Below are 12,817 nucleotides of genomic sequence, written 5' to 3' on the forward strand. Positions count from 1 at the left end.
AGGGGGATGATGGCTTCAGTTTGGTCAGTAGTGCGGGGTTAGGCGCAGAGGCTGCTAGGCTGATGTTCGTGTGTTGTGTGTTTTGTTTGTTTGTAGTATGTGTAGTTAGATAAGCAACACAAGATCAGTATTTTAAAAGATACTATAGAGGTATCCAAAAATTAAAATCACGTGCCCAGATTAATTTTCCATTTAGGGTTTTTCTTTTTTTTTTTTTATTTTGTGCATTGCGTGTACTGTAGTGTATGCGTGCGTATACATATGTACTTGCCCAAGCATGCGTGTGTGGAGGCCAGAGGTCATTGTTAACTGCCGTCTTCTGTCAGCCTTTACCTTTTTCTTTTACTTTTGTCTTGAGTGTGTGTATGTATATGAGCCCACACATTCATGGAGGTCAGAGGATGGCTCGCAGAGTCAGCTCTGCCTCCCACCAGCGTCCCAGGATCAAATTCAGCAGTCAGGCTGGTTTCAGGTGCCTTTACTGGCTGAACCGTCTTGCCACACGGCACTTTGTGTTTCTTTCCAAGCAGGGCCTTTCTCTGAACCTGGTGCTCACTGTTTGCAGTGGAGCACCTCTCTGGCTAGCCCCAGTCCCCTAGAATCTGCCTGTCCGAACACTGAGTAACAGGCGCACACCAGCCAACTTGTACGTGACTGCCAGGGTCCCCAGACTTGAACAACAAGCCCTCTGATGGCTGAGCCACCTCCCAGTCCCTGGCTTTATAATGTGTGATCCAGAACAGCCTGGAACTCACGAATCCTCTGCCTCGGCCTTACATACACCGCCAACCAAGCCTTTCTAGTGTTAAGACTTGTTGAAGGCCAGACCTAATGGTGAATGCCTCTGGTCCAAGCTGCTTGGAAGCTGGGGGTGGGGAGCGGGGTAGAAGAGGGGGAATCACTTCTTAACTTCTTAGGCCCTGGAGTTCAAAGCCATTCTTTTTTCCTGCCAGCAGCAAGATGACGATTACTTTGCCACCTTGCGGGAACTGGAAGCCACCCTTCGGACCCAGAGCCTCTTCCTCGAGGTGATTCCTGATGGGAAGATCATGAACAACACCTACTATCAGGAATGTCTCTTCTACCTGCACAACTACAGCACCAACTTAGCCATCATCAGCTTCTACATAAGGCATAACTGCCTTCGGGAAGCCCTGCTGCACCTGCTCAACAAGGTGAGACATTCGGACAGAAACAGCCCAAGGGCTGTAGCCGCCTTGACCACACCCACCCTGCCCCCCACCCCATCCGGTATACTTAACTCAGCATCTAGCAGTGAGACAATTCCCTGCAGAGCCGGGTCTAAGAAGCTTTGTCTATATAGTCATCCAATGAGACCAGCAAGTCTCACATTAAACCCCAAATTTCCCTTCTGACCAGCAATAACAAATTCGTCTCCTCTCCCACAGTGTAGAGCACGGTGAGACCATCAGCCAGTCTCCACAGTGAGGTACTCAACGGGAGTCTCGTGTGACCTAAGGCACAGTGATGAACCTTTTGGTTTTCACCTGGCCTAGGACAGAGTGTACCTAGAGCTGTTACAGAAAGGAGCACCCCGCATGTGTGCATGAGGAGGCAGCACACCCTGTCCTTGGTTTTCTCTCACTCCCCTGCCACCTCCACCTCCCTCCTGACGGCGCTAAGAGAGTTACTTCCTTGGTCATCACCCTTTTGTTTACTTTTTTAGAGGGGGGGGAGTGTGTGTGTGTGTGTGTGTGTGTGTCAGAGAGTCTATACACAGGGCCATGGTGCACGTGGTTATGGTCAGAGGACAGCTTCCAGAAATCAGATCTCACCTTCCACCCTTGAGGTGGGGTTTCTTATCTCTGTACTGTTCTGCATTCTCTAGGCTGGCTGACCCATAAGCTTCCTTCTGTTTCTGCCTCCCGCCTCTCCATCAGAGTTCGGAGCTTACAGATACACACTCCTGCTAATTGCATGGTCCCAGGGACGAAACTCAGATGGTCAGGTTGCACACCAAGACCTTTTACCCGCTGAGCTATGTCGTAGGCCTGGAATTCCTTTTATCTCAACATTCATGGTAACTTTCTGACAAAGTGACCGATATTTACCAAACTCCATAGGAAACTGAAGGAACTTAGCACAGACTAACATCAGTCAGCCACACTAAATCACAACAGCATCCGACAGTAGTTTGCAAACAGACATCTGCTAGACGACTCTGTGAGAAGTCCAGCTTGTGATCCGACCCTTACAGGACAGTGAAAGAGACCGTTGTGTGGCGGCTGCTGTATCTCAACTGCTGAGCGTGTCTTAACCCATACAGGATGAGTCGTATTATTTAGAAGTTAATTCGCCCTTTCCCTCCCTCTCCGCATGAGTTGAGAAGTGAAGATGTTTCTGCCGGCACAGACTGTTAACCATCAGTCTGGTGCCTTGGATAAGCGCAGCCAGACGTAAGCTGCTTATCTTATAGTCCAAGTGGAAGCTGACGACAGCACTGCCCTCGCTTTGCAGCTGACAAAGCCAGTAAGGAAGCCTTCTCTTTGTCTCCTGTCACCAACTACCCTTGAACTTTTTAAGACCCTTACCTTTGTCCTCAAGCAAGCAGGAGTGCAGAGAAAAAAATGCACTGAAAATGACACTTGGACACGTGGTGTGCATAGGGTTTCTGTGTGTTCCTGTCACACTGCCCTCAGTGTGAACTTCCTAACATAGCACCTTCTCTCCACAGGGCCTTCACACATCATTAGGATGAAAGCTCACTCCTTAGCATGCGGCTGGACCTCAGGATCTGTCTCCCATATTTCTGATTTTTTTCACCATGAATGCTATTGATATTCCATATTCTAGACTCAACAAAATATTTTTTTAAAGATTTATTTATTTATTATGTATACAGCATTCTGTCTGCATGCCAGAAGAGGGCACCAGATCTCATTACAGATGGTTGTGAGCCACCATGTGGTTGCCGGGAATTGAACTCAGGACTTTGGAAGAGCAGCCAGTGCTCTTAACCTCTGAACCATCCCTCCAGCCCCTCAACAAAATATTAATATTGTTATCTTTATTAGTCTTCATGCACTGTTCCATCTACCTAGAATGCCCTGCCTTCCTTGTTTTCCTTGGAGAAATTCTGTCCATCCTTCCAAGCTTTACAGGGGTTAAGCATTCACAGAACAGGAACACACACTTGGGAGACAGAATCAGACAGAGTTGTGTGAATTCTAGGATAATCAGGACTATGTAGAAAGGCTCTATATCAAAAGAGGTAGCAGAAGAAGAGCATGAACATAAGAAGAAGGCAGAAGAGTGCAGAGGAAGGGTAGGAAGGAGAACGGGAAGTAGAAGGAAAGGCAGAACCGAAGAAGATGGGGTGCCCAGAGGTGGTGGCATCTGAGTAAAGGGCTGAAAGACACATGAACAACTGGAGGAGTTGTACTCTGGGCAGAAGAAGTAACAAATACAAAGGCCAGGTGGCTGAAGCCGGGAGAGATGGGGCCTGGGTGGTAGCAGATACAGTCGGGAAGGCAATAGCTAAATCACATAGTATATGTGGATTTTGTGAGAGCCTGGGCTTTGTTAGTGAATGGGGAGCAGAATCACTGGAAGACAGTGAGCTGAAGCGTAACTTCTTCGGAGTCGTGTGTCAGCAAAATTGGTTTGTTGGCTTTGTGTGAAGGAGACAGACTGTGAAAGGGTACCATGGATACGGCTCTTTCAATAATTCATGAATGGGATGGTGTAGTAGGTCAGCTTGTGGGTGTGAGGCATGGGCAGCTTCTGGGTGCGTTCCAGTGGTAGAACCTGCTGAGGTATTTTATATCAGAGTTTGAGAAGAAAAGTGGTCCTGAGGCTTTTGACCTGTGCCCCTGGAAGAATTGTATTGTGACTGAGAAAGAGGAGAATGTGGGAGGAGCAAGTTTCATGGAACAATCTAGAATGCAGTCTTTTGTGTGTTGGATGCATTGGCTTTGCAGGAAGTCCTGTAGAGAGGCAGCTGGATCCCACAGGAGGTCCAGTTTGGGAGATCTAGGAGGATGAACAGGCTGGAAGTAGAGGTGTGGATGTCATCACACACAGCATGGAAAGCCATGAGACTGGATGAAATCACTAGGAAAGTAGAGCGAAAAGGAGCCCTGCAGGGATGAGAGGAGCCAGCTAAGGAAATTGAGTGGCCAGAGATGTTGAAAGGATGCCTAGAGAGCTTGGTTTCTTGTATAATGAAAGCAAAATGAAGATTTTTTTCTTACTTAAAAAAAATTAAGCTTAAAGTTTTTCAAGAAATTTAAACAATGTATTTAACTTAAAAAATTATTTTTTTTTTGAAAAAAAAAATAGGCTGGGCGGTGGCGGCGCACGCCTTTAATCCCAGCACTCGGGAGGCAGAGGCAGGCGGATCTCTGAGTTCGAGGCCAGCCTGGTCTACAAGAGCTAGTGCCAGGACAGGCTCCAAAGCTACAGAGAAACCCTGTCTCGAAAAACTAAAAAAAAAAAAAAATAGTTTCTCAAGGGAAAGAAGTCATTATTCTTTCCAAAGCTGCTGCGTCCACTGGAGACAGTAAACAGGTCTTCTAGCATTTGAGAGGCTCTGGGTTTGATCCCCATCACTATAAAGAACTGATACTGATGGAATTAGCAGTGTCGAATTTCCTTGTTAGCTAGCGTGCAGGGCCAATAGGGGATAAATCCTAGGAGAAAAAGAACAATGAGTGGAGAGAGCCACTCAAGGAAGGAGTGGATGGAGCATCCTTGGAGAGGGGTTCTCAGAGGAAAAGGCTGAGAGGCACTGCCCTAGGAGGGTGTGGAGGTGCAGAGCAAATCCCAGGCTGCCAGAACCAGTCCCACACTTCTGACTTCTTACTTCTTTCCTGCTCCAGGAAAGTCCTCCAGAGGTCTTCATAGAAGGCATTTTCCAGCCAAGCTACAAAAGTGGGAAGTTGCACACTTTGGAAAACTTACTGGAATCCATTGATCCAACCCTGGAGAGCTGGGGAACGTACCTGATCGCTGCCTGCCAGCATCTGCAGAAGAAGAACTACTACCACATCCTGTATGAGCTGCAGCAGTTTATGAAGGTAACAGCAACCCATCCTCCCTTCCACTTGGCGCTGGTGCTTTGTTGTGCAGGGGAGGCTGTGCAAGATGAGGGAACGGGACAGTCATTTGATCCCTGATCTTGGTGCTTGACCCTGGAGCAAATCCACCACACTATCCAACATTATTAAATATTTAGACTTTCCTCCTACATTTAGAGCCAAGCTTTAATCTTGCCCATAATAGCATCCTTCAGAATTTAAACAGTGTGGGGCTGGACAGATGGCTCAGCAGCTAAGTGAACTGCCTGCTCTTCCAGAGGATCCGGGTTCAATTCCCAGCACCCACATGGTGACTCATAATCATCTATAACTCTAGTCCCAGGAGATCCGATGCCCTCTTCTGATCTCCACAGATGTCAGGCACATGTGTGGTACACAGGCATACATGCAGGCAAAATACTCACCCACATAAAAATCAATAAATAAATAGATAAATAAATAGTATAATTTAAAAAAAAGACTCCAAGGAATATAAAAGTGAAGATGAGGAGGAGGGAGAAAGGAAGGAATGAACGAAGGAACAAAGTAACGAAGGAACGAACGAAGGGAATATGTTCTGGCAAGCTTGTGTCTTTAGAAGAAAATGCGTGAAAGGAGAAGGACCAGGCTCCCCCTGTCTGAGGATTCTCAGTACTATGATCTCAGAAATGAGGTCATCTGATGCCAACTTAAAGCTGAATCTACTTAATGGGGAGTCGGAAGGATCTTCCTTGAGATCTCTACCGTGGTGAGATAATATCCCACCTGAGCTTGACAGGCAGCTCACTGTAGGGTCTCTGGGACCCTGTGATGACTAACGTAAAATGCTGCTCTGTTGATGATAGAGTAGACACTGGCACTTATCGAGAGGAAGCGAGGCTCCAGCTAGGGATGAAGACATCACAGGGCCAGAACCTGAAGGTCTGCTATATCAGGGGGAATCAGATCAGGCTTCTTGTGACACCCACCCCCCTCCCCACCCACCAACATCTCTGATCTCTCCTAAACCAAACATTCGCTTCCCAATCCTAGGACCAAGTCCGGGCTGCCATGACCTGTATTTGGTTCTTCAGTCACAAAGCAAAGTCCTACACAGAGCTGGGAGAGAAGCTCTCGTGGTTGCTTAAGGCCAAGGACCACCTGAAGATCTACCTCCAAGAAACATCCCGCAGCTCCGGGAAGAAGAAAAGCACCTTCTTCCGGAAGAAGATGACTGCTGCTGATGTCTCCAGGTATGTCAAAGCTCGGGAGATGGTCAGTGCAGGGCGGGAAGGCAGCAGCCATGGGTGACAGTGTCTGCTACAGCCTGGAAAGCCACTATCGGAAGGGATTAGGATCCCATGCTATCCCAGACTGAATTCCACATTCCTTACCATGAGCAAAAAAGGTCCAGCATAATCCCTCTCTGCCCCTCTACTCTTCCTTGGTACGTGTCAGCCACTGGCCTCCAGGCACTGGCCTCCAGGATCCTCAACCCAAGCACTTTCTTTCTTTTATGCTTGCCAACCCCTCTATTCGGAACATACTATCTAAAGAAAAGGCTTAGCCAGACATGGTAGTACATGCTGAAGCAGGAGGATTGTGAGTTTGAGGATAGTGGTATATCTAGATCTAGTCTCAAAAAAAAAAAAAGCAGATTTTCCAACACTCTAATTAGTTATCTTCTTAGACTCAGACACGAAAACTCTTCTCTGTCTGGTTACTATCCATTTCTGCTCTAGCCCATGAGCCGTGAAAGCAGGACTCAAGCCTCCTGCTCACTCTGGGACCTGCTGCGTAGATACTCAGTAAATATTGTTGAGTCAGTGCCAGAAGCTTGTCCAGTTCCACAGTGCGCCTTAACTATTGTATGTCTGGGGGGAGGGGCTAGGTCTTTGTCCAGCCCCACAGTGCACCTTAACAATTGTATGTCTGGGGGAGGGGGGGGCGCTAGGTCTTCCGTTTCTGTCTAACCGTAGCTATTTGGAAGGTATTTCAAGCCTCTTCCCTTTGTGCCATTTCTTTGCTCTCTCCATTGCCCTCTTCTTATGAGCCAGTCACCCAGCCCCAGCCCCAGCCCCAGCCCCCCACTCTCTGAGAGCCTGCTGAGGCTGCACTGTGCCTGCCCTGTCCCCGCAGGCATATGAATACACTTCAGCTACAGATGGAAGTGACCAGATTCTTACATCGGTGTGAGAGCGCTGGCACCTCGCAGGTCACCACTTTGCCTCTGCCAACGCTCTTTGGAAATAACCACATGAAGATGGAAGTTGCCTGCAAGGTGCGTGCAGGGTTTCACCTGTGGCAGACAGCTCACCTCCTTCAGAGTGCTTTTCCCTATTGTAATTATCTGACTATTTCAGTCATTTGCTTGACGGCTTCCTCCCCATTGGAATGCGGGCCTCAGGCGGGAGTTAGAGTCCATTTGGTCCCTTGGATCTCTGCTGCTGGGTGCTCGGTAAAGGCTCCACATATATTTAATAACTGAGCAAATGGATTGGGTATGTTGGCTCGTATCTATAATCCCAGAGGTAGGGAGGCAGAGGTAGGAGAATCACCGTGAATTCAGGGCCAGCCAGATCTACATAGTGGGTTCTAAACCAGCCAGGGCTGTGCAGAGAGACCCTGTCTCCACAAAAACGTGACGATAAAGATAAATAGGGACCCTGATGTTTTTATTGAGAAGTTATTTGAATAATTATTCCTTTAAGCATATCTCTATCTCCCTCTCCCTCCAGGTTATGCTGGGAGGGAAAAATGTGGAAGACGGTTTTGGAATTGCATTCCGCGTTCTACAGGTATGATGTTCTGTGATCTTGATGTTCCATTCAAGCGTATGGCAAGAGACCCCGTACCTGACATTTCTGGGAAAGGCTACTCCTTAGAAAATATTCTTATCCCAGGAAGAGCAGCTTTACATGTCAAAACAGATAACAGAACTGAGTCAGCCAAAAGCCAATCTTAGCATCTCAAAAGGTATCCAGGAGCACATGTAAGACAGCTAGCCACAACCAGTTCACTGCAGAAATGTCACTCACCATCTCAGGAGAGCCTGTCTAGAAGGACTAGCCAGGCTATCTCTCCGAACTCCTGTGGTGTAAGGGCTAACCGAAGCTGGGTTCAAAGCATTTATCTGGCAGGTTCCAGCAAGTGAGTTTTGATAATCTGTTTTGACACTTGGGCAGCTCTTAACAAACACCAGCCCTGTGCACCATTTCCCAGAGAAAGGTGAGTCAGGGGAGAGAGGATGGGTCTTAGGAACTAAGTAGAATGTCTTTGAAATTCCATGAAGCCAGGCACGGTGGTAGACTCTGGAATCTCATTGTTTGGGAAGTGGGGACAGGAAACTCAAGCACTGAAGACCAGCCTTGACCCTGTCCTGAGGAAAAGAAAGCCCCACGGAAGCAAGTAGGGTGCCCCACTTCATACCGAGAGGAGGCGGCTTTTATACTCACTTCTTAAACGTCTGCCTGACTCCAAAGGGAGCCTTTTTTACTTCTGCATGTTTGTTTTATTTGGGTTCCCTGTTGTAACTGCAATCCTTTCCCACTGTGGGCGTCTCCCACTGCCCTAAGTCCGTCATCCCACATCTGTCCTAGGACTTCCAACTGGATGCTGCTGCAACCTACTGCAGAGCCGCCAGGCAGCTGGTGGAGAGGGAGAAGTACGGTGAGATCCGGCAGTTGCTCAAATGTGTCAGTGAGTCAGGCATGGCAGCCAAAAGTGACGGCGACACCATCCTCCTCAACTGCCTGGAAGCCTTCAAGAGAATCCCACCACAGGTGCGCTCACTCCTGGATCTCTTGGGTGGCCACTATCTGCTTCAGAATCACCCCATCATCCTCCTCCTTCTCCTCCTCCTCCTTCTCCTCCTCCTCACTACAAGATCCGTTTCTCTTCCTAACTCTCTGCAATCATGGCCTCACTCTGAGCAACTCTCTCTTTGTAGAAGTCATGATTCTGATGGCTGTCTCCAGAAAGCGTCCCTTGGCATCCTCTTGTCTCATAGTGTGCACACTTGGAAATGTCTGTGTTCTGATGGATAGACTAGAGTAGGCTTTGAAACATGCTACCTGCAAAACCGTCTTCTATGACATGCTGTGGGGCGAACAGAGCCACATCCATTTGTGAAAGCTCAGCACGGGCCTCGTAGGAGATGCTCCTTCTGCCCCAACCCAAGCTTAGTAATATCATTAGCCATCATTCATTATTCTTATAGTGGGAATTGAGGTAGGGAGAAGGATCAGGCGGGCATCCCCACCTTGGAGTCACAGTAGCTGGGCTCAGACTGGATTGAGCCGAGGCTCCCAGCTTCTTCCTTTCACAGCCACTATGTCTCTGTTGTACACAGGAGCTGGAGGGACTGATCCAGGCGATACACAGCGATGACAACAAGGTGAGCAGGATGTCTCCTAGATCTGGTGTTGTTATTGAATGAATAGCACTGAGGCTTCCCTTGCCCTACACAGTAGTTCCATGCAGTCTTGTGGCTCGGTTTCTTTGTTATCCAGGACCTAGACAGTGGTTGAAAAGCTCCAGACGGAATAGATGGGGCAGATGAACATTGACTGCCCAAACCTTTGCCTTCCCAATTTTTTGTTTGTTTGTTTGTTTTGTTTATTCAAGACAGGATTTCTTTGTGTAGCTTTGGAGCCTGTCCTGGAACTCAATGTGTAGGCCAAGCTAGCCTTGAACTCACGGAAATCCACCTTCCTCTGCCTCCTGATTGCTAGGATTAAAGGCATGCACCACCACCACCTGGCTGCCTTCCCAATTCCCTCTCCCTGAGACTGTTTTTAAATCTCTGTGTTATTCTCAGGTCTCTCGCCCGATAGCCATAGAGAAAATCTCATTTCCATCTTTAGGTGGACTGATTGGATGAGGTTCCTGATGGGGAAAGTTTTCCTTATTCTGGAGGGAAAAAGAGTGCCGTAAGAAAAACCCACTGCCGGGCGATGGTGGCGCACGCCTTTAATCCCAGCACTCGGGAGGCAGAGGCAGGCGGATCTCTGTGAGTTCGAGGCCAGCCTGGTCTACAGAGCTAGTTCCAGGACAGGCTCCAAAGCTACAGGGAAACCCTGTCTCAAAAAACCAAAAAAAAAAAAAAGAAAGAAAGAAAGAAAAACCCACTATATTAGCTACTATTCTTGTTGTTGCTATGACAAAATACTTAACAAGATGCGATTTTTTTTTTTTGGTTTTTTTTTTTTTTTCGAGACAAGGTTTCTCTGTGGTTTTGGAGCCTGTCCTGGAACTAGCTCTTGTAGACCAGGCTGGTCTCGAACTCACAGAGATCCGCCTGCCTCTGCCTCCTGAGTGCTGGGATTACAGGCGTGCGCCACCACCGCCCGGCTTGGTCTTTAAAATCTTATTTCATCTGTGATTGCGCTTATCATATGCACACAAAGCCGTGCAATCGCTTGATGTCTAGAATGTTGTTATGAAATAATAGAAGGCAAGAGCCTAGCTATCAGTTTGGTGCGTGAGAAGTACTATTTACCCACCGGCACTTCCTGGGACTCTTTATGTTCATTGGCCTGCCTTTTCTGATCATTTCCTTTCCAATATCTTGTGCCCAACCAATCACTAGGTCCGAGCCTATCTGGCGTGTTGCAAACTGCGCTCTGCCTACCTGATCGCTGTGAAGCAAGAACACTCGCGGGCAGCCGCCCTGGTCCAGCAGGTGCAGCAGGCTGCCAAAAGCAGTGGGGACTCTGTGGTTCAAGACATCTGTGCTCAGTGGCTGCTGACAAGCCACTCCCGTGGTGCCCATGGCTCAGGCTCCAGGAAGTGACCCTGGGCAGCAGAACCTAGGAACTGTAGCCTGGGCGCTCTGACCACAGGCACAATGCCACACAACGCCCTCCATCTCCATCTTCCTGTGGAGTGGAACTTCTGGCCCTGCCCAAGGTTGGAGTGAGCAGGTTGGACCCTGCTTGCCTGTGTGGGCGAGAGCAGGTCCTTTCACACAAGTGCCATGAGAAGTTGTAGGATTTGTGTTTGTCTAGAGATAGCCACTTCTTTCTACCTCAGAGCGACTGTGTGTGTGCATGTGTGCACATATGTGTGCATGCTCCCGTACACTCATGTTTACGCCCCAGCATTTTCTGAACAAATGAGACCCCTCTGCTGAAGAGAGGCACTCTACTTCCTACCTTGTGCTGGCTTTGTGCTGGTCTGCAAACCTTCCCTGCATTTTTGGTTCTTACCCTAGGTCATCCTGTCTGTCCACGGTTCCTCCCCACTGTGCAGGCACACTTTCGCGACTCCTCTTAACACAAGGGACTAACAGAGTTACAAAGCAGTGCTGGAAAAAGAAATGCTTCTTCTCCCTTTCCAAAATTCAGAGAAGGCACTGGGAGTGTTTACACCTGTGGACCATGAGCGCCCTCCCGGCAGCACCTCTCACAAGCACAAGGTTTTCAGGTGCGGGCATCTGAAGGCTCTGGTGACAGCATAATGGTCAGATCTGGGGAGGCTGAGGCCAGGCCTCGTCACATCCATCCAGAGCGGAAGAAAACGTAGGTCTCTTCAAACACAGGGCTGGCTCTTGTCAGTATCCCTACTGCACGGTGGATGGGTAAAAACACATGACTTTGTCTTTTAGCGTCCAGGGAAAGAGATAGTAGCCAGGATCCTGGGGCTAAACAAATGACCAGACTCTACCTATTCAAGCTGCATTCTTGTTTGTGCCTCTTTAAGAAACCGTTTCTCTATCCCTTGTGCTTCCCTTCAGTCTCCTCAGGACCATGGGCTGGGATATGCAAAGACCTGGCTCATGTGGCAGCAGTACACTGAGGGAATGGGGTTCACGTCACAGTTGGGCCTTAAGATGAGTCAGCACAAGGAGGCAACAAATGAGTCCCATCCAATGGTGGGGACAAGATGAAGGGTTAAATACTCATCTGCTTATCTTCCCACCCAAGACCAGTCAGTGCTCAAGAGAAAGGGTCTGTCATTCAGTGACTGATTTACAAATGAGAACCCCAAAGAAAAGCTTGTGGCCCCATGACTCCCACCTGCCAGAGCTCAGCCTACTGGTCTCCCCCTTGCTGCCAAAGCAACAGGAACTGGAAACTGAAATCAGTGTCTCTGGTGCTTAGAAGCCCTGTTCATTTCTTCTGAACCAAGATTTTCTTAACAACTGTTAATGGACGTCTGTGATCCTATTAGAGAAGGAAGGCTGGGGGAAAATACTCGATCCCTTGAGAGTGCAGTCTGGTGGTGGCTTTCCCTTCCTTGAGTCATAGAACACACCACCCAGGTCCCGGGAGCCCCCAGTGCCTGGTGTCTGCTTACACTCAAGGTGGTCCTTTTTGCACTGAGAATAAGCACTTTACACACCTGGGTTGTAAGTCCTACAGCCCTTGATTTAGGGTGTTACAACCAGATTTCCCTGACTTTCTCCTAACTTGAGCTATAAAATAGGTAACCATTGACCAGGTTAACAGAGAAGAAACTACAGACCCCAGACATCACACTGTGGTCTCCTGCAAAGCAACAGTAACATCAAAGCACCTGTACATGTTGAAGGGTTGTGTGTTCTACACCCGTGCCACAATAAACTGTCTATTCCACCTACTTCTTGGCTTCATGGCTTGATTTATATAAGTACACTTTTTAAAAAAATAAATTGTATGAGTGCCTAATTATATGCTATACCATGTGCTTGCTTGCCTGGCACCTGTGGAGGCCAGAAGAGAGTATGGGATTCCCCTGGAACTGGAGTTACAGGTGGTTGTGAGCTGCCTGTGAGTTGCTGGGAACTACATTCAAGTCCTATGTAAGAACAAGTGCTC

General features: G+C 48.3%; 1 protein-coding gene across 3 annotated transcripts in view; it reads left to right on the forward strand.

Annotated features, from left to right (window-relative positions):
- Nucleotides 1–12,599, forward strand: part of Zfyve26 (zinc finger FYVE-type containing 26) — a 59,683-nt gene extending 47,084 nt beyond the window's left edge. For 2 of the 3 annotated variants that reach the window (XM_041658417.1, XM_041658419.1), the window contains exons 35-42: nt 954–1,175; nt 4,842–5,039; nt 6,072–6,271; nt 7,158–7,299; nt 7,757–7,816; nt 8,618–8,800; nt 9,370–9,414; nt 10,609–12,599. In XM_041658417.1, coding sequence (XP_041514351.1) covers nt 954–1,175; nt 4,842–5,039; nt 6,072–6,271; nt 7,158–7,299; nt 7,757–7,816; nt 8,618–8,800; nt 9,370–9,414; nt 10,609–10,812 — 1,254 coding nt within the window. In that variant the 3' untranslated portion in view covers nt 10,813–12,599. The remainder of the gene's footprint in view (nt 1–953; nt 1,176–4,841; nt 5,040–6,071; nt 6,272–7,157; nt 7,300–7,756; nt 7,817–8,617; nt 8,801–9,369; nt 9,415–10,608) is intronic. The other variant, XM_041658418.1, reaches the window with a different exon arrangement.
- Nucleotides 12,600–12,817: the final 218 nt, after the last annotated feature.

This window comes from Microtus oregoni, unplaced genomic scaffold (genome assembly GCF_018167655.1).
Source record: "Microtus oregoni isolate MIOR12 unplaced genomic scaffold, Mior012 000009F_ref0000495, whole genome shotgun sequence".
Lineage (NCBI taxonomy): Eukaryota > Metazoa > Chordata > Mammalia > Rodentia > Cricetidae > Microtus > Microtus oregoni.